At 40.6% G+C, this 25,508-nt stretch overlaps 1 protein-coding gene across 5 annotated transcripts in view; it reads right to left on the minus strand.

Annotated features, from left to right (window-relative positions):
• The window catches only part of LOC121290558 (SR-related and CTD-associated factor 4-like), a 103,568-nt gene that overhangs the window by 70,092 nt on the left and 7,968 nt on the right, over window positions 1-25,508 (minus strand). For 2 of the 5 annotated variants that reach the window (XM_041211092.1, XM_041211090.1), the window contains exon 1: window positions 15,167-15,220. The exons of 2 other annotated variants lie outside the window; for them this stretch is intronic. In XM_041211092.1, coding sequence (XP_041067026.1) covers window positions 15,167-15,205 — 39 coding nt within the window. In that variant the 5' untranslated portion in view covers window positions 15,206-15,220. Of the gene's footprint in view, window positions 1-15,166; window positions 15,221-22,694; window positions 22,849-25,508 lie in introns of those variants that run through there. One more of the 5 variants, XM_041211094.1, reaches the window with a different exon arrangement.

Consider the following 25,508-nt stretch of genomic DNA (forward strand, 5'->3'; position numbering starts at 1 on the left):
CTCTCCATCCCCCACTGAACAATATCCTCCGATCTATATATTCAGTTTGATCAATAAATAAATAAATGTAGCAATCTGAATTTTTAAATTCACTAATGGGGTGTTGGCATCGCTAGAAAGGCCAGCATTTGTGGTCCACTAACTACCTTTGAGAAGGTGGTGGCGAGTCACCTTCTTGAATACAACCAAGTGGCTCGCTGGGCCATTAAACTGAGCAGTTGAGAGTCAACCACACTGCTGTCTCATAAGAGTCTCATAATGGCCAAACCCAAGTCTGGACAGCAGATTTTCTTCCCTATAGGATATCAGTGAACTAATTTGTTTTTTAATGAAAATCCAATGGTTTCATAATCACCATTAGACAAGTAGTTTTTTTAATTTCAGATTTTATTTAATTAATTGAATTTAAATCCTCCAACTGCATTGTTGGGACTTGAACTCATGTCTCTGGATCATTAGTCCAGGTCTCTGCATTGCTAGCCCGGCACAAAATGACTATGCTACCACACTCCAAGTAAATTGAAGTGAACGATGAGTTAACATTCCAGGTGTTTTTGTCATCCTTGGCAAGTTTAACCTGCCATGATGATTTTGTGTAGCACCCAACCCTTTCTTGTCCACCCCTAGCCAAACCATCCACGATGTATTAAGATGCCGTCTACCAACTTTCCTATTTTAAATTCAAATTTAGAATTTATACTTATGCATACATTAGACCTCAGGGCTCATCCATATCTCTACTGGGCACCCCTCAGACAACTAAAGTAAAGATATCAATTTCAGACCAAAGTGGCACCAGCAAGAGCCTTCAGGTAGGTCTGAGGGTGAGAGGGGGGAAGCAATTGGAAAGGGACCAATAATGATCTTCAGTATGACAGTGGTACTTCTGGCTCCACAAATCAGATAAGTACGTTTTTTAAAGAGAAGAGCAGATGCTGGAAATCTGCTAATATTTTCTGTTTTTATCGAAGTTTTTTTCTTAAAACTTACTTCGGTGGTGGGGCCTTTAGCAGTTCCTTCAAGAGTTATTTCACTATCTTCATCAATATAGCGGTCAGTGCATAATACCCACTATATCGGATGCTCAGACACCCAATTAGCGTCTGAGAGAAGCAGCACAGCACCACTGAAATTCTAGGTCATGTTTTATTCTATGTAGATGCATCTCTCTTTATGGGTACAAAGTCAAATCGATATTCAATAAACCTTTTGCAACTTCAAAGGTTAATTGCTATGCAGACTATAGATCAGAAACACGGTGCTGTTTGCACGAAGATGAATTAAGGGTCAGCAGATACGTTAGCTCCAATACTACTCCAGAGTTGTACCTCAAAAGGTACAAGGAAATAAAGTTACATAGGGCACACTACCTCTGAAGTTCAATTAATGAGATGTGCTCAACTGTAAGGCTTTTACATAATGATCAAGATTCTACTAGGGCAGGGCATCTCTCAGCATGCCCGACATTTAGCAGCAGTGTGGAGAGGTTGAGGCCAAAGGGGTTAACAGCACTAGATCCATGGGCTTTGGCAGCATGGACGGTTGGGGACTGGGGGCAGAAAGGAGGTTGAAAATCTATTCCCAAAACTGTAGTTCCATAACACCAATCTTATTACCATTAAGGTAGACCAATGTTAAGTGCACAGTGCTGAAAAGTAGCTTTAAAGCTGGCAATTGAGAAGTGGACACCAGCATCAGTGTCGAGTAGGAACAGAGTATTTCAGGCCATCAACTGCACTTAGCAGCTCAGAATACATCACACCTCAGGCCTGACAGTTCTGTCACTGTGTACATGGAGCTAGGAGAAAAACTTTTGTACACATATAAATATATATTTATTTTTCTTAACATTTTCACTGAGTTCTAAATAAAGGTAAATAACAATTAAGATGAGGTTATATTGTCAATTTCAAAATTCAGGTTTTTGAGGTTTTTCACTTTTTGTACAAAGACAATGAGATAAAAATGGATCCTAGTTGTTAAATCGTCAGTTAATAAGAGTTATCTGCATTAAATTTCAATTGATCTTTATAGTCCAATGAAAATTCTGTAAGGAATAATCGTAATCCTCAATTACTAATCACACACTGTGAGGAACAAAAGGATTGACCTTAATAGTACATTTTCTTGAAGAGACTAATGGTTTCACAACATCTTAATCAGGCAGCCATTACAGGACAGAAGGCAGTACCCATCATTAGAGTATTAAGTGCAGTTCCAAAATTACACTTAGGTTTACAATCACCTAGCGACAAAGGGCTTTCAAGTCATTTGTATTCCAAAAACTGTTAAGTGTCAAAAGTCAAGAAATCTCACTGGCTAATTCAAAGCATTTTCTGATTAGATTCTATGGAAGTACAATGAGTCATCAAGAATGTCCTGGATTCAAATGTATGCATTTTGTTATTTTTACATTGCAGATTCTGGCATTACCAATAGCCATTTTAGAGCAAAGCAAGCTAACAGCATTAGTGTATATTTATGCTTCTGCTCTGCACTAATAAAGCAAAATCCTACACATACATTGGTGGTAATACTCTTATCAACAAAGAATTAACTGGTCCAATTCACTCCTAGCTATCAACACTATTCATGAAAATAGTATTAAAATTTTACAGCACCTCAATAGAGAATTACTGCCTGCTTCATTGAGCCTCATCAAGACTAAAGCAGATTGCAGCTTTACTGTAGTCTTGATTGCAAACTGCTTACAATATAAAAAAATCAACGTGACACTACTATTTTCTTAGAAGACTGTGTTGGATCAGCTTAAGTATAGAAAACAAGAATTGGTCTGACAACATTCACTCAATGGACAAAAGGCTTGCAACTAAATGTAAAAACATGCTCTGATCATATGCAGGGATGCCTAGGATTTCACCGTTTCTACTAAATTAAAGGAAATTACCTAACAGATTTAGCTAGTAGATTCCAGTTTTCCCCTAGGGCACTACATTATGCTTGTGCTAACATAAATTGAAAGCAGAATTTAAAGCCATGCAGGCAAAGTTAATGCTGCATGGTTTACAAAGGTGTCAAGTGCATTAAATGCTTGCTCTTATAAAAACTGGAGCACACTAGCATAATGCATGCACGCAGAAGCAACATCAGCAGGCAGAAGCAGCATTTAATTGCATAATTTGCCTAAGTCTATTGCAAGATCTTATAATTTATCACTGGTGCAAGAATGATCCTCAGTTAGTTGTTTTGTGGCCCTGATGATGGTAGTCTATACTCCATTATCCGCACCGGGAAAAATCCCCACGTGTTATAAAAAATATGGGCTTTTTGGAAACGTATACTGAAACAAGATTCTTCTTAAAATGTCATTTCTGAACTCAAGTTAGATCACATTTTTATTCACACTTCTTAATAAAACTGGTTTGCAAGACTCAAACACACTTGACATTCAGAAGGAATTGTGTATGTTGACTGAAGTGAATCAAGGCAATGCATAATCATCTCAATCTTGTGAAAGCCAAGACCTTCACCCCACATATAAATGACGGAGCAGGATGGGCAATACCCACGTTTCCACAAATGAAGTACTGATGTCACAAATGAAGTCTTGGTTAGTGCACTGATCAGGAACAGGATGATATCTCACATATATTCTACATGGGGTAGCTTAAACTTTTCAACCATGAAAGATTTAATGTACTTTCTGCAGACCAAAAAAGCCAGTTGAAACTGTCATTACACCTATGAAAGCAGGTTCCTTCTCTGTTCTTTCTTCTTGTGGTTGTTTTAAATAGCAACATGTAAAGCTATGCTTGTACAGTATAAATACTCAACTGATCAATAACTAGTAATTTACATTTTACAGCACAGCAGGAATCAAGAATATTTGTTAAAAATCTTCATTCAATAAAAGGTTTATTTAATCTTCCAAGGAAGGTTAACTTCAAGCAACTCAATCATTCAAACATTGCAGTGTTTTCCAGGAATTGAATAAATGCAATGCTCTGCTTAAACATTTCTATCAAAACACTCAAGATTGCAAAAGCCCAGTCAACACCAGAAGTACAATGAAATATTCTGCATTTCTAACTTGGGTGTTAGTATTTATACCAAATCTTAATGTTGCAAGAGGTCAAAGCTCCGGAAATAAAGAAATTCCCTTCATTATCCTCCTCAGCCTTATTTAATTTCATCAGATGATTCTCAGCTTTTTAAACTCTTCCATTAAAAGCATTTTGTCACATATCTGCACCACTTGGTTAGACTACATTTAGAAAGAAACAAAGCAATTAAGTATCAAACTATTCAGAAGTAGTACTGAAAAAGTGAGGAGCAAGTCAAGTGCCAACCCTGAACTTTTGATACAGTTGACTACATCATCCTCCACTAATGCTACAGTTCAAATTACAGTGAAGTCCCACGGTTCGTGGGGGTTACGCTCGCGTAAAATCTCACAAACTGAGAAATCGCAAACAACGAACATGTTTTTCCAATGGGATTCAATTAGATAGGTTCCAGCCATGCAAAGGCAACTTTGTTTTGGACAGTTATTCCACAGTAAATTGGGGTGCAGTACCTGTAGATGACAGATGGGAGAGCCTCTTGAGCAAGACTGTACATCAGTGAAGATTTCAGAACTTTTCAGGCTGCACTTCATCTCCCAGGATAATTATCACCTGGCCAAACAAAATGCCTCAATTGCCACTTTCTTTAAAAAAAAAGTGTAGGCGAGAAGACAAGCTGCTGTGTCGCCTTTGTGTTGGGAAGCTTCTTCCCATCTGGATCAACACACTAATACTGAGCACCTGCCAAAAGCCATTTGTAAAAGAAAATCACATGAGCGTCTGTTCGCACCAGGTGATCCCGGCACTGGAATGCAACCAATGCAGGGGGAAGAAAATGCGGATTAGTGAACATTGTGCACTGCATCACCCTTGCATGAGCAAAGTGCAAAGCGTGGGTAAATGAAAACGCAAACAACAAAGTCGCGAAAGACGGGACTTTACTGTATACATTATATACAGACACCACACATATGAAAATTGACATTGTGCACATTTACATCACAAAACACAGCATTGTTTCTTTCATTAAGAGAATCTTTAGCTGTATCATGGTAGTGTAGTTTTCTAAGAGCTTCAGAATCAGACTGATGCATTCCAGTGCTTTCAAACTGCTACCTGTTCAACCATCTTCAATCAAGTAATGTATGATTTCAAATCAGAGGTTCATGAAAAAGGACAGAACTCCAGAGGGAAACAGTGTTGGCGAAAATGTATGGGAGAATTTAATGATTTTGCTGTAATGATGCAATTTCTGAGTCATGCACTAGAAACATTTTTCACTGACAAGCAAGATGACAAAGGAATTACAAGACGTCTTGTTTAATTTTTCCTTCATTAGTTGCTTTATTGCTAGCCATTTGCTGACAATATTTGCTTGGTAACATTCACACTTTCCTGGTAGTACCTGAATGGTGGTTTTGATATCTGTACACTTGTTAAATAGATAATTTCGCTTCCTGCTCAGTTAAGATTTATTTCTATTTAATCAATGAAATATTAAAGTCAATCAGATGGCAAGAATAATAGTTTTGAAATTCAACAGATACTCATCATGGGTCTGTATACAAGCTAATCTCACGAGTAACATGAGACAACATGCTTGCAATACTTAGCATAGAGTTATCCAAACTGGGGAATGGCACACACTGAGTGGGGAGGGGGAGCAAAGTCGGGAGTAGTACAGAACTTAAAGTTGGAGCCTTAATTAGAAATCGACCACTTAGATCGCTAATGCTGAGAAGCCACATACAACTGGAAAACTAGTATATTACCACAGAAAATTACAAAAGCACTGCTTAAAAAAAGTCAGCATTTCTTGCAATTTCAAGCAGCTACTTACACCATAAACAAATATGGGAGTCAGGCGTTAAGCAGAGAATTCAAAATTTCAAGTGATTATTTTTTTTATTCATTCATGGGATGTGGCCGTCGCTGGCTAGGCCAGCATTTATGCCCATCCCCAACTGCCCTCGAGATGGTGATGCTCAACTGCCTTCTTGAACCACTGCTGTCCATGAGGTGTAGGTACACCCACAGTGCTGTTAGGGAGGGAGTTCCAGAATTTTGACCCAGCGACTGTGAAGGAACGGCAATATATTTCCAAGTCAGGATGGTGCGTGGCTTGGAGGGAACTTCCAGGTGGTGATGTTCACATCTATCTGCTGCTCTTGTCCTTCTAAATGGTAGTGGTCTTGGGTTTGGAAGGTGTTGCCTATGAATTCTTGATGAGTTTCTGCAGTGCATACAGAGCTGCTACTGTGTCAGTGGTGAAGGGAGTGAATGTTTGTGGAATCAAGTGGGCTGCTTTGTCCTGGATGGTATCAAGCTTCTTGATTGCTGTTGGAGCTGTACTCATCCAGGTGAGTGGAGAGGATTCCATTACACTCCTGACCTGTGCCTTGTAGATGGCGGACAGGCTTTGGGGAGTCAGGTGGTGAGTTACTTGCTGCAGGATTCCTAGCCTCTGACCTGCTCTTGTAGCCACAGTATTTATATGGCTAGTCTAGTTCAGTTTCTGGTCAATGGTAACCCCCAAGGTGTCGATAGTGGGGGATTCAGTGATGATAACGCCATTGAATTTCAAGGGACGACAGTCAGATTCTCTCTTGTTGGAGATGGTTATTGCCTCGCACTTGTATGGCCCGAATGTTACTTGCCACTTATCAGCCCAAGCCTGGATATTGTCCAAGTTTTGCTGCATTTGGACACGGACTGCTTTTAATGGTGTATTAAGTTCATAATTACTATTGAATAATCACTCTGGCTCTGAAGACTAATTTTATATTTGCAGAATGTCAAATTTGTCTATTGTGATAGAAAATTGCACATATTTACATTTCTTTCAAATTTATATTTCAGCCTCTGCCTTAATCCCATGTCTATGTCCCAATCTTTCTTTTGAAATCTGTAAAATTATATTAAAAATGAAGCAGTATTTTAACTTCCTGACAGAATATTTCAATCTGATTGGTTGCTTACCCTGCTTGTTGACATCACTGTTGCTGGATATTCCCTGAATCCCAGATTCAAATTAGTGGCAGGAAAGGGGAAATTCCACAGAAGAGATCACTATATCTTTGCAGGCAGCTTTCTTTGAGGTCAGCGGCAAGTGCTGACGCTTCGCAGCGGACCACGAAATACATTAAACTTGCAAAGGTTACGAAATTAAGTTTATCAATATGACATTCTGTTTAAAATATCTGACAAACACTTGCCTCATTTCCAAGACTATGGGGCTTCAGTTTACATGGCTTCTACAATTATCACTTGACACAAGAAACCTGAACAAGGAATAAATTTACAAGTCCCAGAAACGCTATGATTAATAGTAAGATTAACAATTCAGTGTGCTAAAGTTTGTTACTGGTGGGCCTTGTTCCTATTTGTTTCCCATTAAATAACTGAAAACTAAAATCACCAAACTATTTTTAAAAAAGCAAATTCACCTTTCAGGAGGCAATTTTGCTGAAAAATATACTGTATATTTGTATATGCAGGAAGCTATTTTTTTTAAACCAAATCTTGCATGTTATGCATAAGAAACAAGCCTCTGCAGATTGATATTGTTCTATTGTTTATTTTTATTTATTCAAGTTGATCCCTTATGGCATTGTATATGGGAAATAAAGGCAAATGTCATTTTCAGCTGCAGTGAGGTTAAATGGCAGGGACCAGACTTGCAGGTATTTTAATTCAGTTCTCATTTTTAAAGCATTTTTGTGCTTTATTTTATACAATACTTTGATTTGAATTAACTCATTACCACACAGTAAAACTCCAGGCAACTTGAGAACCAGAGGCTAGGTGTAGAGTTCCACTTACTGATTGATAAACTAACGATGCATAACTGAATCCTACAGTATCATTACAGCGAGGGTGTAATCACAGTAACTTTCATTGTAATTGTTGCATCCTTATTTATAATGGAAAGATGACAAAAATATGATACTTTTTAGATAAGAAATGCCTGCAGACCAAACTTTTCGTATTTTATAGGTTTGGTGATATTACATAGGATATAAGGCACAGAAGTCGGCTGGTGCCGGCGTTATGTTGCACTCGAGCCTCCTCCCATTTTTACTCATCTAAAGTTACCATCGTATCCATCTATCCCCTTCTCTCTCAAATGCTTGTCTAGCTTCCCCTTAAATGCATCTATACTATCCGCTTTAACTACTCCGTGTGGTAGTGAGTTGCACATTCTTACCACTCTTTGCGTAAAGGTATTCCTTCTAAATTTGTTATTGGATTTCTGAGTGACTACCATACTGATGGGAACATAGCTCTCTAGTTTTGGTCCACCCCATAAGAGAAAACATTCTCTCTGTATCCACTCTATCAAAACCTTTCAGAATTTTAAAGACCTCTATTAAGTAAGCCTTGTTTTTTTGAGAAAAAAGGGATCCAGTCAGTCAATCTTATCCTGTTGTGTACCCACCTATTTTTGGTGGTACCCTTGTAAATATTCCCAGCACCCTCTCCAATATCTCTATATCATTTTTATGTGGCAACTAGGACTGCACACAATACTCTTAATTGTGGTCTAACCAAGGTTTGATACAGATTTAGTCTAACTTTTCTTCTCAATCCTATACCTACAGAAATAAAGCATAATGGCCTCCCTACTCTTCCTGCCAAAATATATGACCATACATTTATGTGTTGAACATCATTGGTCAATTATTTTCCAACCCCAAGTTTATCAACATCCTCCTGTAATTTGTTGCAGTCCTCCTCGGTATTGACTAAATTTAGAACTTGTGTTTTTGATTCCAAAGTCCAAATCGTTAACATAAATTGTGACCAGCAGTGATCCTAGTACTGATCCTTGTGGGACACCACTTCCCACCCAATGTTGCTATGAATAACAACCCTTCGGTCTCATTCTCTGCTTTCAGCCTTGAAGTCAGCAAGCAATCGGTTCTGCCATTTGTCTCCCGATTCCACATTCTCTCACCTTATTCAGTAGTCTATTATGGGACACCTTAGCGAAGGTCTTTTGAAAATCCAGATAACGTTTCTACTGCATTGCCCTCTACTGTTACCTCTTCAAAAAATTCAAAAGGTTGGTTAGGTGTGATTCTCCTTTTTGAAATTGATGTGACTATTCACTATTACATTATTCATTTTTAGATGCTCTTCTTCCTCTCCTTTGTTAGAATTCCATTATTTTCCCCCACTACTGACGTTAAGCTGACTGGTCTATAGTTCCTGGACATATTCCTCCCCCTTCCTAAAATGATTATAGCAACTCCATTCCATAAGTGACTCAGAACTGAAAGGAATTAGGAAAGAAAAATTAAACTCTGGTAGAATTGTATTATTATTCAAAAATGTTTAAAAAAAACTCAGGTCTGTGACCACCTATTAAGTTAACAGTTAAGCTCAACATACCAGATGTAGGCTCCTTGTCCAGCCCAGAACACCTGAAACATACGTTTTCAACACAGATGCTGACTGACTTGCCGAGCATTTCCAGCATTTTCTTATTGTTTTCAATTCAAACATTTAATTAGAGCTTTCAGGATAAGGGATAAGACTGAGATGAGGAGAAAGTTATTTAGGCTTTGATGAAGTTCAAGACTGAGACTGATATGATTTTTGCAATCTAAAGGAATCAAGGGATATAATGTTGGGGCAGAATAGTAGAGGTAGACAGTCATGACCTAATTATAGCACAAACCTGAGGGGCCAAATGGCTGATTTCTGTTTTAGGCTACCTTCAGTGACATCTAAACACTGTTGTAGAGTTACTTGGTAAAGACACAAAGTAACTTAGCCTTTTTCAATTTTATTTCATTAGACTCACCTTAAAAACCTGTATCTTTAACAGGTAGGAACTTCATGTTTTGATTCTACTGAAGATTACAGGTATCTCTGGGGCATATAACATTCTTTGGACTGCTGTTCTCATTGAATCCCAAGATCCAAACACACTGCCACCCACTACCACATGTACATTCTCGAACACTCTCCAGCATCACTGACACTCACCCTATCACAAAGCTGTCCTGATACACAGTCTCATTTCATCCTTCGTCTCATTTGATGCTTAAACAAAAAGCTTTTTCTTCTTCCTTTCAGATGTTGAGGAGTGCAACCTCCAACAGTTAATGGTCCCCTCTGAATCTTTCCTCCCCTTCCCTCTGACCCCACCCCGTCTAATACCACCAATGCCGTGTATCTACTATAGTGCCTGGCCTTTCCCTCTCTGATGATGAACAATCTATGCTTAGCAAAGGACTCAGTCTTATTCCTTTACGCCCCCACTGCAATTAATTTGAGCTCGGCACAACGTTGAACTCTTCTCGTGTCATCTTCAACCAGGGTCCTTCCCTCTGGCCTCTTAGCTTTCTTGATCTTTTCACTGAGAGCTGTCAGCGTGACATCTTATTTTCTTTTCTCGTCTCACTCACACGGCTGTCTTCCTCTGAACTTGCTGTAACTCTGTTCTCTCAGGTTTAACCCTGACATTGTTGTCAAACCTGAGAAGGGTGGTGCTTTTGTGGTCTGGCATGCTAACCTCTATCTCAGAGGCAGAAGTGTCAACTGTCAAGACAGTTCTTTCTACCTGTCCTGACCATGACCCCACCACTGAACATAAAGTCATTGTTTCCAGGGCTGTCACTGATCTCATCTCCTCTGGAGGCTTCCCTCCACTGCTTTCCACCTCACAGAACTCCAATCCCAAACAACTCAATTCCACCTCCTTCTCAAAATCCACAAACAGGATTGCCTTGGTACACTCATTGTTTCAGCCTGTTCCTGTCCCACTGAACTTATTTCTTCCTATCTTGACTCTTTTTTTCTCCCCTTCACTAGTCTCCTTCCATCTACATCCTTGATTCTTCTGAAACACAATGTCATTTCAACTATTTCCATTTTCCTAGCTCTAGCTGCCTCTTCACTATGGACATCCAATCTCTCTACGCCCCCATTTCTCACCAGGACAGTCTGAGAGCTCTCCGCTTCCCTGAATAAAGGCCCAAACAACCCCACTTCCTCCAAATTGAAGGAGCTGCTCTGGGTACACCTGCATGGGCCCTAGTTACGCCTGTCTTTTTGTGAGGTATGTGGAACATTCTTACTCAGGGCCCCACCCCAACTCTTTATTCCAGTACAAAAACAGAATTACCTGGAAAAACTCAGCAGGTCTGGCAGCATCGGCGGAGAAGAAAAGAGTTGACGTTTCGAGTCCTCATGACCCTTCGACAGAACTTGAGTTCGAGTCCAGGAAAGAGCTGAAATATAAGCTGGTTTAAGGTGTGTGTGTGGGGGGCGGAGAGATAGAGAGACAGAGAGGTGGAGGGGGTTGGTGTGGTTGTAGGGACAAACAAGCAGTGATAGAAGCAGATCATCAAAAGATGTCAACGACAAGTACATCATTGACATCTTTTGATGATCTGCTTCTATCACTGCTTGTTTGTCCCTACAACCACACCAACCCCCTCCACCTCTCTGTCTCTCTATCTCTCTATCTCTCCGCCCCCCACACACACACCTTAAACCAGCTTATATTTCAGCTCTTTCCTGGACTCGAACTCAAGTTCTGTCGAAGGGTCATGAGGACTCGAAACGTCAACTCTTTTCTTCTCCGCCGATGCTGCCAGACCTGCTGAGTTTTTCCAGGTAATTCTGTTTTTGTTTTGGATTTCCAGCATCCGCAGTTTTTTTGTTTTTATCTTTATTCCAGTACATCAATAACTATCGGTGCCACTTCCTGCTCTCGCCCAGAACTGGAAAAATTCACTAACTTTACTTCCAATTTCCACCGCTCTTCTCGTTCACATGGTCCATCTCGAACATATGAACAAGAACAATTCAGCCCCTTGAGCCTGTTCCACCATTTAATAAGATCATGGCTGATTTGGTAATAAGTTAAAATCTGCATCCCACTTACCCTGATAACCTATCACCCTCTTGCTTACCAAGAATCTATCCACCTCTGCCTTAAAAATATTCAAAGACTCTCTTCTTGAAACGGTGGTGGAAGCAGAGTTCCAAGACTCACGACCCTCTGAGTGAAAAAACTTTGCCTTATCTGTTTTGAATGGGCGATCCCTTATTTTTAAACAGTGGCCCCTAGTTCTAGATTTTTCCACAATAGAAAACATCCTCTCCACATCAACGCTGTCAAGACCCCTTAGGATCTTATATGCTTCAATTAAGTACACTCTTACTCTTCTAAACTCCAGCCAATTCTGTCCAACCTTTCCTCATAAGATAACCCATCCATTCCAGATATTGGTCTGGTAAAGCTTCTCTGAACTGCTTCCAACGCATTCACATCCTTCTTTAAATAAGGTGACCAATATTGTACAGTACTGTCTCACAGTGCTCTGTACAAATGAAGCATAACTTTTGTATTCAATTCCCCTCGTAATATTTCCCTTCTCTTTCTTGCCTCCTGTGCCTCCATTTCTGGGGGCAGACTATCTACTAATATGCATCATAGGCCCATCGACTTCCACAGTTACCTCAACTTCCTCACACTCTGCTTTATTATATTCTCGCCGTTTTTCTGTTGCATCTGTTCTGATGATTCCACCTTCCACTGTGTTTTCTGATATATCTTCCTTTTTCCTCAACTGAGGATTCCACCTCACTGTGGTTGACAGGGCCCTCAACTGTGTCTGAACCATTTCCACACTTCTGCGCTCAACCCTTTCCCTCCCAGACCCCAATAGGATTCCCCTTGTCCCCTGTTTCTACTCACCAGCCTCCAAATTCAAATCATCACCCTCTTCCATTTCCACTACATCAAGCATGGAGCCACCATTAAACACATCTTTCCTGCCCCAGCATTACAAAGGGACTGTTTCCTCCACAATAACGTGGTCCACTCCTCCATCGCCACCAACGCCTCATTGCCTTCCCCTGCAATTGCAGAAGTTGTAACATCTGTCCTAGCTCCTCCTCTCTTTACTGTCCAAGGCCCAAAACACTCCTTCCAGGTGAAGCAGCAATTTACTTATACTTCTTTCAATTTAGTATATTGTATTTCCTGCTCACAATGCAGTCTGCTCTACACTGGGGAGACCAAACACAGGCTGAGTGACCACTGTGTGGATTACCTCCGCTCAGTCTCCAAGCATGATCCAGGCCTCCGGTTGCCTGCCATTTTAATTCACCACCTTGCTGTTACGCTCAGTCCTCGACCTGCTGCAATATTCCAGTGAAGTCCAATTCAAGCTGAAGGAATAGCACCTCATCTTCTGCTTAGGCACTTTACAACAACTTCTGGACTCAACATCGAGTTTGACAACTTCAGACCATGAACTCTTGTCTTCCATTCTGATTTTTTTTTTTGCCAAGGGTCAGGCTGCATCTTGTTTTCATGTTTTTGCTTTCAGACAGAGCTGTTCATTATTCTGCCATTAACTATTCGAGATCTATTGTCATAAGAAGGTGATAACGGTTGGGAAATAAAATACTCCAGGGTAAACAATATTTCAGAAAGACAGACAGAATTTCAAGGAAGGTGAGGTAGCCCTGATGGTAAAGAATGACATAAGAAAATTAGTGAAAAAGGATCTGGCCTCTGAAGGTCATGAAGTAGAATCAGTATGGATGGAAACTAGGAATAGCAAGAGTCAGAAAACACTGGTGTGAGTAGTTTATAGGCCCCCCTGGGCAGAGCATTAGACAAGAAATTATTGGAGTAACAAAGGAAATGTAATAAATATGGGGCACTTTAATCTTCACATAGACTGGGACAATCAAATTGGCAAGAGTGGTCTAGAAGGAAAGTTTGTAGAATGTTTTCGTTACAGTTTATTGGAGCACTACGCGGTGGAACCAACTAGGGATAAAGCTATCTTAGATCTAATATTATGTGATGGAGCAGTGTTAATTAGCAATGTCACAGTAAAAGATCCACTGGGAAATAGTTATAATGCCATTCAATTCTGTGTTAAGTTTAAAAGTGACATAATTCAATCGCAAACAAGAATCTTCAATGTAAAGCCAATTTCATAGGTATGAGGAGAGAACCAGCTATGGTTAATTGGTAAATAGACTGAAAGGTATGGAGATAAATCAACAGTGGGAAACATTTAAAGGAACAATTCAAAATGTTCAACAAAAATGCATTCCATTGAAGAATAAAAACTTAGCAAGAAGGATCTATCGGTGGTTCACTCGAAGTTAAGGCTAGTATTAGATTAAAAGAGGCGAACAATGTTGCAAAAAAAAAACAGCAAGTCTGAGGATTGTTCCAGAAATCAGCAAAGGGCCACCAAAAAGTTGATAAAAAGGGAAAACGTTAGAGTTGCTCATAAGTAGTCAGCAACAAGATTAAGCCATTTGGACCATGCCGCATGCCCCCTTCATCCCACCCATGCCATCACCCCTTCCTGTGCTTTCTGCCCATTCAAATCAATGCCCTGCCCCCTCCCCCATAACAGGGAGCCATGAGGGTTGGAGCCCAGCAAGCAAGGTGGGGTCAGTAACTGATGCAGCGTGCCAAGCTACACCCGCTAATCAGAACATTGTTCAGTCAAAAATTTTGTATTATTAGAGTGAATTATGCACTAGCCATTAGCCACTGAAGATTCTATTTCAATATTGTGGATGCTCTACTGGTCACTTATAAGTATTAGATACCTATGCAACTTACCTCTAGTAGGGCTAAATAAGCAAGCTTGCACTATATGCAGATTCTGTTGCCCTGCTTACATTAAGCAATTCCTAATTCTATGCATACACAAGTATTGAAAGCACACTAAAAATGAAACTTCAACAGAACATTAAGCAAGATTTGTCTCAGAGGGGCCACTGTCAAATGAAGTTCTATTATTGGAATAGACTCTGGTAGAAAGCCCTAAAGTCGAGGGGAAAGCAAGGAGCATTCACTATCCCAATGCCTGTAGGTAAATGCACTATATGATAAGACTCTCAATCACACTTTAATGAAGTTCTAGATTCAATTAGCTAATTTCAGCAAGCTATGGTAGCAGTCTACTGTCACACTTGGCTTCTGAATTCCTCAAGACTGCTCAAAACACTTGCTGGAAGTGCACACTATCATGTGTTAGGAGACAACCTGTTACAACAACCTCCAATTCTTCAAGATCAATCAGCCTGCCAAGCTCACTATTCAGGTTCAAAGAAGGGTAATATAACAAATGAGTGTAGGGCACCTGAAGAGACACTACCACTGATGAAATTTCACTCAGCATGAATCCCTGCCTCCAGGAAGAGGAGGACAAGATTAGAAAACCTGTAGAAACACATACAAAGATTAAGAATGAAGTTAGAAAATACAACTGAAATAGTCTTGATGAAATTATCACCTCATGTAAATCCATTTTATTTCACATAGGTATATTGGATATTGGCTTCATGGCATGTGTACACGACCAAAATGTATAATAGTTGGAGACCTTAAAATCTGCATTAACAAAATTTCCATGTATGAATTCCCAGATTTTGCTGTATTAGTATGAACCAATTTGTTGGCTTCTCACTTGCAGAAACTAGAATCTTTGTTGCTCTCAATGGATCTCTCCATCTTGCTCTCAATGGATATTCCAAGTTGAGCACATTTTACTCTTAGAATGTCACATGCCTTGCAGAAGTATAAATGAAGCATATTAACAATGATGCACATACACCCTCAGACCTGGCTTCTAGGGAAAAACATTTTAAGGAATCAATTTTGAGGAGAGTTATTTGGCAAACTGCTACTTTCCACTTCAGGGTAATGAAAGTATTAAGAGAAGAAATCAAAATTGCACTGGTCCTAATTTTCCAAAGCTAACTAGATACAGGAACTTTGCTTATGGATCATGAAAAAAATCACTTCATTATTTAAGGGAGGGTGAGAAATCAGGTAACTATACACGGGCCAGGTTAAACTCAGTTATGGAAAGCAAGCTGGAATAATCGCTAGGGACCAAGTGACTGCACACTTGGACAACTATAAGCTGACCACCGAGTCAGCTTGGTTTTGCGAAGAGTACATTTTTGAGAAGATCACAAGCATGATGGATATGCCTATGGATGTTGTTTATCTGGGTTTTCATGAAAACATTTGGTTAAGGTTCTACACAAGGAATCAAAGATAAAAGTGCATGTTGTGTAAGGTAGAGTTTCAGAGTCTGAACAGTAACTATTTATCACAGAACATAATGTACAGATATACCAGACGATAGGCTTCTTCAGTTCAAGCCATGAGCTTTCTCCATTCTGACGACCACTAGACTGCTAGTCATGTTTACATCATTTGGGCAGCACTGCTTCCTCAGTCCCACATTTTTTTTTTTATTTGTTCATGGGATGTGGGCATCGCTGGCATTTATTACCCATCCCTAGTTCATAGGGCATTTAAGAGTCACATGTAGGCCAGACCAGGTAAGGACAGCAGATTTCCTTCCCTAAAGAGCATTAGTGAACCAGATGGGTTTTTATGGTCGTTATTAAACTTTTAATTCCAGATTTTTATGGAATTCAAATTCTACCATCTGCCGTGGCGGGGTTCGAACCCGGGCCCCCCAGAGCATTACCCTGGGTCTCTGGATTACTAGTCCAGTAACAGTACCACTATGCCATCGCCTCCCCCACAATAACCTTTTCAATCCTCCCTAATACTACACCTCCCTCCAAGTCTTAATATTTGCATGCTACCCCTTCTCCCCCCCCCCCCCCCCCCCCCCCCCCCCCCCCCTCACTCCCACCCCTGCCACCAAGTCTCTGGCTTCACAGGTTTAAACGGTCTGGAGGTTTCATGACTCTCCCTGATCGTGTTCTTTTGCAACTTAGGGATTGTTAGTCTCAACTTGGATTTCTTTGTTCTGACTTGTTTGTTCTTCAGTAGAAGCTGCAGTATTTGGTGTTTTGTTTCTATGCTGGTCAACACTTGATCTCTTTCTTCCTCTTCTTTCTGTTGTATTCTTGCCTATCAATAGTTTCCTTTTCATGGTCAGATGTCATGCGTTTACCCCTTTCTTCATATTTATTATGTTCCCAATCCTTTTTCACTAAATTGATGCTGGTTCTTTTTAGTGATTTCGTCCACCATGCTTTGTACTTAGAGTGGTAACTCAATATAGCCCCGAGTTCCTGAAGTTTTGGGGAATCCTGGGATGTGGTCTCCTGAGTGAAGGAAGATGTTTGATTAATTACTGGCTGTCTCTCCAATTGCAGCAACCTGTGGTAGGCAGGTCAGTATCCTCTAACGTAGAAGAGGTGGACCTCATCTGATTCGGTTTTGTTTCTAGTTCTGAAACCATTTGATTATTTGCACCGTGTGCCACCAGTTCTGGTAGATGGATCGATGTGGACACACTTACTATGGGGTCAATATTGACAGGCGAATGCTGGATTGTACCAGCATCTTCTATCACCTGAGTTTCGACTTGATCCTCTCTGATGATTCACCGAGTGAAGAGGAGTCATGGTCGCACTCAGGTACCTGTTGATCCAGCTGGTCCATTTCCTCATCAGGCTGAAGAAGGTTACCTTCATCAGTTTGGAAAGGAGCTGGATTATCTGCCTCAGCAAAGAATGTCTACACTGAGGTTTCAGTTGAGGTCAGCAGTGCTGCTGAACGGTTTTGAGTGTCTCCAACTTGGCATACTCAATGACTGTTCTTTGGCACCTTCCGCTATTTTGATGCAGTTGAGTGTAACACAGGCATTTTGCCTCAGAAGAGAAAATTCCTGATTGTGAATTAATCACAGTATCTCCAGCAGCTTTTTATTCCCGTATTGGAGTGATTCCAGAGGCATGCCTGTGACTGGTTGTCTGATATCTCGCAGGCAATATAATGGTGTGGCTGTTGTCCGCAGCCAGAAGTTAACTAGCTACAGTTGTCTATCGGACTGACCGTCACACTTGTTCTTGTGTCTAATTTAAAATTAGTAATGCTGACACTGACGCGTATGTCAACACTCCAGAATGTACATCTGGGACCTTTAATCTCGCCTAGGGAGCACTGTTGTTCTTCGTCTTGGTGTGACTCATACTTCGTTGAAGCCTTTTTTGTCCAAAGATTCACTGGTGATCCTCTGTATATTTTAAAGGTTTTTGATCTGCACATTTTCCCAAAGTGTCCCAACATTCTGCTGTGCTTGCAGGACACTTCGCATCTGAGGCTTTTTGGTGCCACAATGTTGGCATGGTTTATTGCCATCTTGCGTTTTAATTGCATCTCATCTTCTTTGCCCTGGAGCGTCTTTCACATTTTGTTGTTAAATGAGCTGTACCATGGTTTACCGTCCCCTCTAAATATGTATCTATTTTGCTGAAGGGCCTCACTATATTATCTTCTCCAAAGTTAAATCTTCTTTGGATTGAAGGAGGTCAGAAAGGGTAGTCAGTTACCCGAACTACAACGTGGGTTACATATCAGCTCAGACTTAAGATCTCTATACTCTAAGCCTTCAGCCAACCAATACAAATCATTGATGAAGGTGTCATCAGGTTCTCCAGGCTTTTGGACCCTATTAAACTTCGCTCTTTCCAATATGTTGTTGCTCCATAGGTTAAAGTAACTGTTAAAGGTTTTTATGACCTCTTCAAATCTTTCAGATGATTCATTAATGCCTTCTTAGGCTATCGCATCATCAGCAATTGAACCAATTGAATCAATTGAATACAATGTATTAACTTGCTCAGCCTCTGATTTATTATTTAATCCTAATGCAATTCTGTATCTTAAAAATCTCCTCCTCCATAGTGCCCAATTCGCATCTGGTCTGGTCCTTCCATCTGCCCAAATCGTTCTGGCAAAGTAAATTTTTAATCCATTGCTGTGTTCAGCTCAGGAGAAGCGTGCCTTAAATTTTTTACAATGGTGCTGCAGTAATTAAGCTTTGCCGTGCTGATCGGGGTTTTTTGAACACCTGAGGTTCATTAGCCGTTTCAAACCGTCTCTGAATTCCAGGAAAAATCATCAAAATAATTAAGGCCAGTTAGTTACTTTCTTGGTGCCAAAGGATCGAATTTAGTAGCTGATTTTTTTCTCCTCCATATTTTTATTCGTTTGTTATTTTCACCATGAGGTCGCCACTTGGTGTTATGACACTGACTCTGGACCTAGGCTGCATTGTGTTTCAAGCCATACACTTAAAAACAAACAATTTCCCAATGCTGCCTGGTTATTGTGCCTTGTTTAAAAGATTCTTTATGCAGTCCTTCTCGAGCTGCACGGTTGATTTCTTCTCTGCCTCAGCTTCCATGTCTGTTATGGAGCTTTCCTGCCGATTTCAAAATGGTTCATTGAAATCTTCCGTTTTAGTACATTTTTTTTCCAGGTCAGACTGCAGATTTTTCAATTTTTATTTTCAGAGATTTCAGGGTCCTTCACCTGCTGCCACCATGTTGTATGTTGTTGTCTAAGGAAGAAGTTCAGAGGCACAGAGTCTGAACAGTAACTATTTATTGTAGAACATAACTATGTACAGATATACCAGACAGTAGGTTTCTTCAGTCCAAGCCATGAGCTATCTCCATTCAGACTACTACTGTTTCCCCAGTCCGACATTAACCCTTTCAGTCCTGAACACCCTAAAACTACACATGAAATTGAAGCTAGCTTTGTGGCATGAATTGGTAATTAGTTGGGAGGTGGGAAATAGAGTACAAAGAGAACATTTTCTGATTTGAAGAATGGGAACAGCGGTAATCCCCAGCTTTCTGCACTGTGACCTTAGCTAATGAAGGAATCGATTGTATATCCAAGTTTGCAGGGGGCACAAAGATGGCAGGCACAGTAATTTACATAGGTAGAAGCAGAAAGTTATGAAAAACATAGGCATATTAAGGTATTCTTTGTAGGAAAGTGAGAGGTCATCCACTTTGGATCTGAGAAAGAAAAGAAAATTTTCTTACATGGTGAGAGACTAGGAACTGTGCAGCAAAGCATACAATGCGGCGAAGAGCAGTGGGAAACCAGGGGATTGGGAAGCCTACAAAGACCAACAGAGGACAACTAAAAAAGAAATAAGGAGGGAGAAGATTAAATATGAGGGTAAATTAGCCAGTAATATAAAAGAAGATTGCAAGAGTTTTTTTTTTAGATATATAAAGGGTAGGAGAGAGGCAAAAGTGGACATTGGGCTGCTGGAAAATGACGCTGAAGTAGTAGTGGGGAACAAAGAAATGGCGGAGGAAATGAATAGGTACTTTGCGTCAGTCTTCACGGTGGAAGACACGAGTGACATCCGCAAAGTTCAAGATAGTCGGGGGGCAGAGGTAAGTATGGTGGCCATTACCAAGGAAAAGGTGCTAGGAAAACTGAAAGGTCTGTAGGTGGATAAATCACCTGGATCAGAAGGATTACATCCCAGAGTTCTGAAGGAGATAGCTGAAGAGATAGTGAGGGCTTTAGTGGTGATCTTTCAGGAATCTCTCAAGTCAGGGAGGGTCCCAGAGGACTGGAAAATCGCTAATGTAACCCCCCTGTTTAAGAAGGGAGTGAGGCAAAAGACAGGAAATTACAGGCCGATTAGCCTGACCTCGGTCGTTGGTAAGATTTTAGAGTCCATTATTAAGGATAAGATTTCAGAATACTTGGAAGTGCATGGTAAAATAGGGCAAAGTCAGCTGGTTTCATCAAGGGGAGGCCATGCCTGACAAATCTTTTAGAATTCTTCAGGAGGTAATGAGCAGGTTAGACAAAGGAGAGCCAATGGATGTTATGTACTTGGACTTCCAGAAGGGCTTTGACAAGGTGCCACACAGGAGGCTGCTCAGAAAGATAAGAGCCCATGGTGCTAGAGGCAAAGTACTAGCATGGATAGAAGATTGGCTGTCTGGCATGAGGCAGAGAGTGGGGATAAGGGGGGTCCTTCTCAGGATGGCAGCCAGTGACTAGTGGAATTCCGCAGGGGTCAGTGTTGGGACCACAACTTTTCACTTTATACATTAATGATCTAGATGAAGGAACTGAGGGCATCCTGGCTAAGTCTGCAGATGATCAAAGATAGGTGGAGGGACAGGTAGTATTGAGGAGGTGGGGAAGCTGCAGAAGGATTTGGACAGGTTAGGAGGATGGACAAAGAAGGGGCAGATGGAATACAACGTGGGCAAGTGTGAGGTCATGCACTTTGGTAGAAAGAATAGAGGCGTAGACTATGTTCTAAATTGGGAGAGAATTCAGAAATCTGGAGTGCAAAGGGACTTGGGAGTCCTAGTCGAGGATTCTAAGATTAACTTGCAGGTTGAGTCGGTAGTTAGGAAGGTAAATACAATGTTGCCATTTATTTCGAGAGGACTAGAATATAAAAGCAGGGATGTGCTGCTGAGGCTTTATAAGGCTCTGATCAGACCACATTTAGAATATTGTGAGCAATTTTGGGCCCCGTATCTCAGGAAGGATATGCTGGCCCTGGAGAGGGTCCAGAGGAGGTTCACGAGAATAATCCCAGGAATTAAAGGCTTAACATATGAGGAACGTTTAAGGACTCTGGGTCTATAATCGATGGAATTTAGAAGGATGGGGGGGGGGATCTGATTGAAACTTTCAGAATACTGAAAGGCCTGGATAGAGTGGAAGTGGGGGAAGATGTTTCCATTAGTAGGAGAGACTAGGATCCGAGGGCACAGCCTCAGAGTAAAGGGAAGACCTTTTAGAACAGAGGTGAGGAGAAACTTCTTTAGCCAGAGAGTGGTGAATCTATGGAATTCATTGCCACAGAAGGCTGTGGAGGCCAGGTCATTGAGTGTATTTAAGACCGAGATAGATAGGTTCTTCATTGGTATGGGGATCAAAGGTTACGGGGAGAAGGCGGGAAAATGGGGTTGAGAAACTTATCAGCCATGATTGAATGGCAGAGCAGACTTGATGGGCCGAATGGCCTAATTTCTGCTCCAATGTCTTATGCTCTTATGGGTTGGGGTGTCCAGGTATTCAACTGACTAAAGGCACAGATACAAAATATACAATCTGAAAGGCTAATGGAATGTTAGCCCCTATCTCAAGAGGGTCAAAATACAAAAGAAAGGGAGGGATGCCAACAGGAAGTTTGTTTGTTGATGCTCATGGCCTGAAAACTAGATCCCATCTTGGTCAACCATCTTCAGACAACAGGCAATAATTCAGTGTGTACCATCTATAAGCAACTCACCAAAGCATCTTCCAAACCCGTGACCTCTACCACCTAGAAGGACAAGGGCAGATGTATAGGAACACCGTCACCTGCAAGTTCTCCTCCAAGCCACACACCAACTGCACTTGAAACTATACGTTCGTCACTGTCACTGGGTCAAAATCCTGGGACTCCCTTCCAACAGCACTGTGGGTGTACCTACAAGGACGGCAGCAGTTTAAGAGGTGGCTCACCACCACCTTCTCAAGGGCAATTTGGGGCAGGCAATAAATGCTGGCCTGGCCAGCAACACCCACATCCCTTGTAAGATAAAAAAATTACAAATGCCAGACAATAAGTGTTTCCAAAGACTGAAAGTTAAACAATTTCTTTCAAAAATGAATGGCATCACTATTGTCTAGTACCTCAACATTAACATCGTGGGGGTAACTATTTACCAGAAGCTTAACTGATTCTGCCATATCATCACCATAACTAAAATACCACAGGTGCTGGGTATTTTAGCATCTGTGACACCAAATTCAATGTCAACCCCTCCATTATTGGCGCACTGCAGCATATACGGCCTTCAAAATACACTGCAACAACTGCTCAAAGCCCCCTCCTTGTCACATACCATTCTGATGTAACACAGATCTCCGTTCCTTCATTGATGCTGAAAGAACCATATGCAGAAGGATCACAATGATTCACGGAGAAGGACCGCCATCACCTTCTCAAGACAACTAGGGATGAACAATAAATGCAGCATTGCTAGCATCAGCCCCATCCTGGGAACAAATTTGAAAAATAGTGTCACAAATTATTAAAAACATTAACTGGCAATCTGTCAATTGTTGCAATCCCTTATCAACAAGGATTGTAACCCACAATGGCTACGACACATGTTTAGACATAAAAAAATTATTAGCTTACAACACAAAGATGCAATTTGATCCATCATGCATGCACTGGTCTTGTGTCCATTCTAATTTCATACCCCGCCCTTTCTTTATATCCTATTTAATTCTTCTTTCCCAAATACTTAGCAAATTTCCTTTTTAAATATGTTAGTGACGGCCTTTATGGCCATTTGTGGTAAAGTATTCCATGTTCTAATAATAAAGAAAAATGTCTAACGTCCCACTTCGTTCTTCCATCGATATTCCTAAATCTACGCTCCCTTGTTTACCGGTCAGGGAAACAATGTTTCAGTATTAACCAGCACAATTTTTTTTGTAAGACTCCATTAGTTAATATTAATATTCCAATAATGGGGAGTTCAGAACTTTACACAGTGTCCAAATCTGTATGTTGCATAACGTATTCACTAAACAAGCAAAATTATGAAATGTTCTCACCACATTTCTAAACACCATAAAACTAAATGTAATTGTTAAGTATTCATCTGGGTCCTTAATGTTTGAAATTCATTTGCAAATATTGGGACAATCATGCATACTCTTACCTAAACACTCCTTTCAAATTTTAGCTCCTTTAAATAAATTATCATTGTTAAATTTGTGATTGCATGCAAGTTTCTGTGGTAAACAACTTTTTTGGAATATACAATTGAAATTTCCATACATCTCAGATACACATAACCCTTCTGCCTTTTCTACTTTCAGCCCCTTACTGCCATCACCATTTCTTATGGCACTTGATTGCTACCATCGGCACCCTTCCTCCTTCCAAATTAAGTGTTATATACATCGGCAGACAATATTAATGAGACCGCTATAACATTCAGTAAAGCTCCAGCCCTAATAAGAAATAAAAATCAGCAAGATAGTCAATTGTACTTGTTTGCAATTCGATCTTTAATCTTTTTCTGGGGAGTCTGAACCCCATAACAGCTGGCTAACCATAAAGCCGCCTTTGAACAACTGCAGGCCAAATTATGTCAATCTCAGTAGTTCCTACACATTCATGGTCGAAAACGGACTGTACATGCTGAATAAAAAGTTCCCTCTCCGAATCCAAATTTTCATACCAGAATTTCTTTGAAGCAATTGCATAGAAAGGTGAAAAAACTCTATATTATTAGTGTTGAAAATCCAAACCACTAAGACTGATATGGGAAGATCCACCATTAATGATAGCAAAACAGAACATGGAAAAGAAAACAAAACTCAACCCAGTTTCTCCCTTTAAAGTAATGACAGGAGCCAACTGTCAGCATCTTGAAGACAACTTGGTCACTGAATCAAAAAAATTCTCATTTTGAGCAATATCAGCATTATTTTAAAGTAACAGTGCGAGCCCATGTCAAAGTGCTTTTATTAAGAAGCTGAGTCACCAGACTGCTCAAAAACATGTGTAGATCACACTTTCAGTGATTCCCAGCAATGGGGTCTCAGTGATTACCCCTCAGTCTGGCTGTATGACAATGCTCCAGTGGCTTGTCATCATTTAAACTGATACACTTCTTCCACAGTTAGAAAGCATGAAGGCCATTCAACCCATTGTACCTTGACTATAGAGGGACCAATATGCCCCAAAACTTTTAAATGATTCCATGGTATTTACCCCACAGCTCTAACTGGAAGGCTTAATCCACATTTTGTTTGCATCTTTTCTGATCAGACTAAAACTTGCATCTTTTCTGATCAGACCGAAACTTGCCTTTAACTATTTTGAAAATCAGTCCCCTAATTTAATTCAAAACTATATTTCAGGTTAACTTTTATAACTTCATTTATACCATCATAAGATTATTTCCAGGATGCTTCCTTTCAAATTCCTTCAGTATTTCCTCATAATCCAGGTATTTGCACCTGGGGATCACCTTCAATGGCTTCTCTTCTCATGCCTGCACTGTTTCCTCTGGTATCCCCCAAGGTTCTATCCTTGAATCCCATTTCTCATCTACATATTACCATTAATGATATCATTCCAAAATAATCAGTTTCCACATGAACACTGACAGCAGCCAGTTCTACCGCACCACCTCTCTCCACTGTATTGAAACGATCAGGCTGTTTACCCAACATCGAGTACAGGGCGAGCTAAAATATCCTCCAATGAAATATTAGTATGCCTGAAGCCATCGTCTTCAGTTCCGTCCCAAACTCCATTCCACCCACATCTTTCCCCTCACCGGGAGCTGCCAGAGGCTGAACCAGGGTATTTGCAATCTCGCTAGTATATCTGGCCAGAGATAAGTTTCCAATCACACATCCAAAACCCTGCTGCCCATATTAACTCAAACGCATTCACCAATCACCTCTACACTCACTGACCTAAATTGGCTCCTGGTTAAACAACGTCTCAATTTTAAAATGCTTATCTTTACTTTTAAGTCCCTCTATGGTCTTTCCCTTCCCTATCGCTAATCTTATCCAGCACCACAACTCTGAGATCTGCACTCCTCCACTTCTGGTCTACTGAACATGCCTGATCTTAAACACCCCACCATTTATGTAGTCATGCTTCCAAGAGAGACACATGG

Source organism: Carcharodon carcharias, chromosome 18, assembly GCF_017639515.1.
Source record: "Carcharodon carcharias isolate sCarCar2 chromosome 18, sCarCar2.pri, whole genome shotgun sequence".
NCBI classification, from domain to species: domain Eukaryota; kingdom Metazoa; phylum Chordata; class Chondrichthyes; order Lamniformes; family Lamnidae; genus Carcharodon; species Carcharodon carcharias.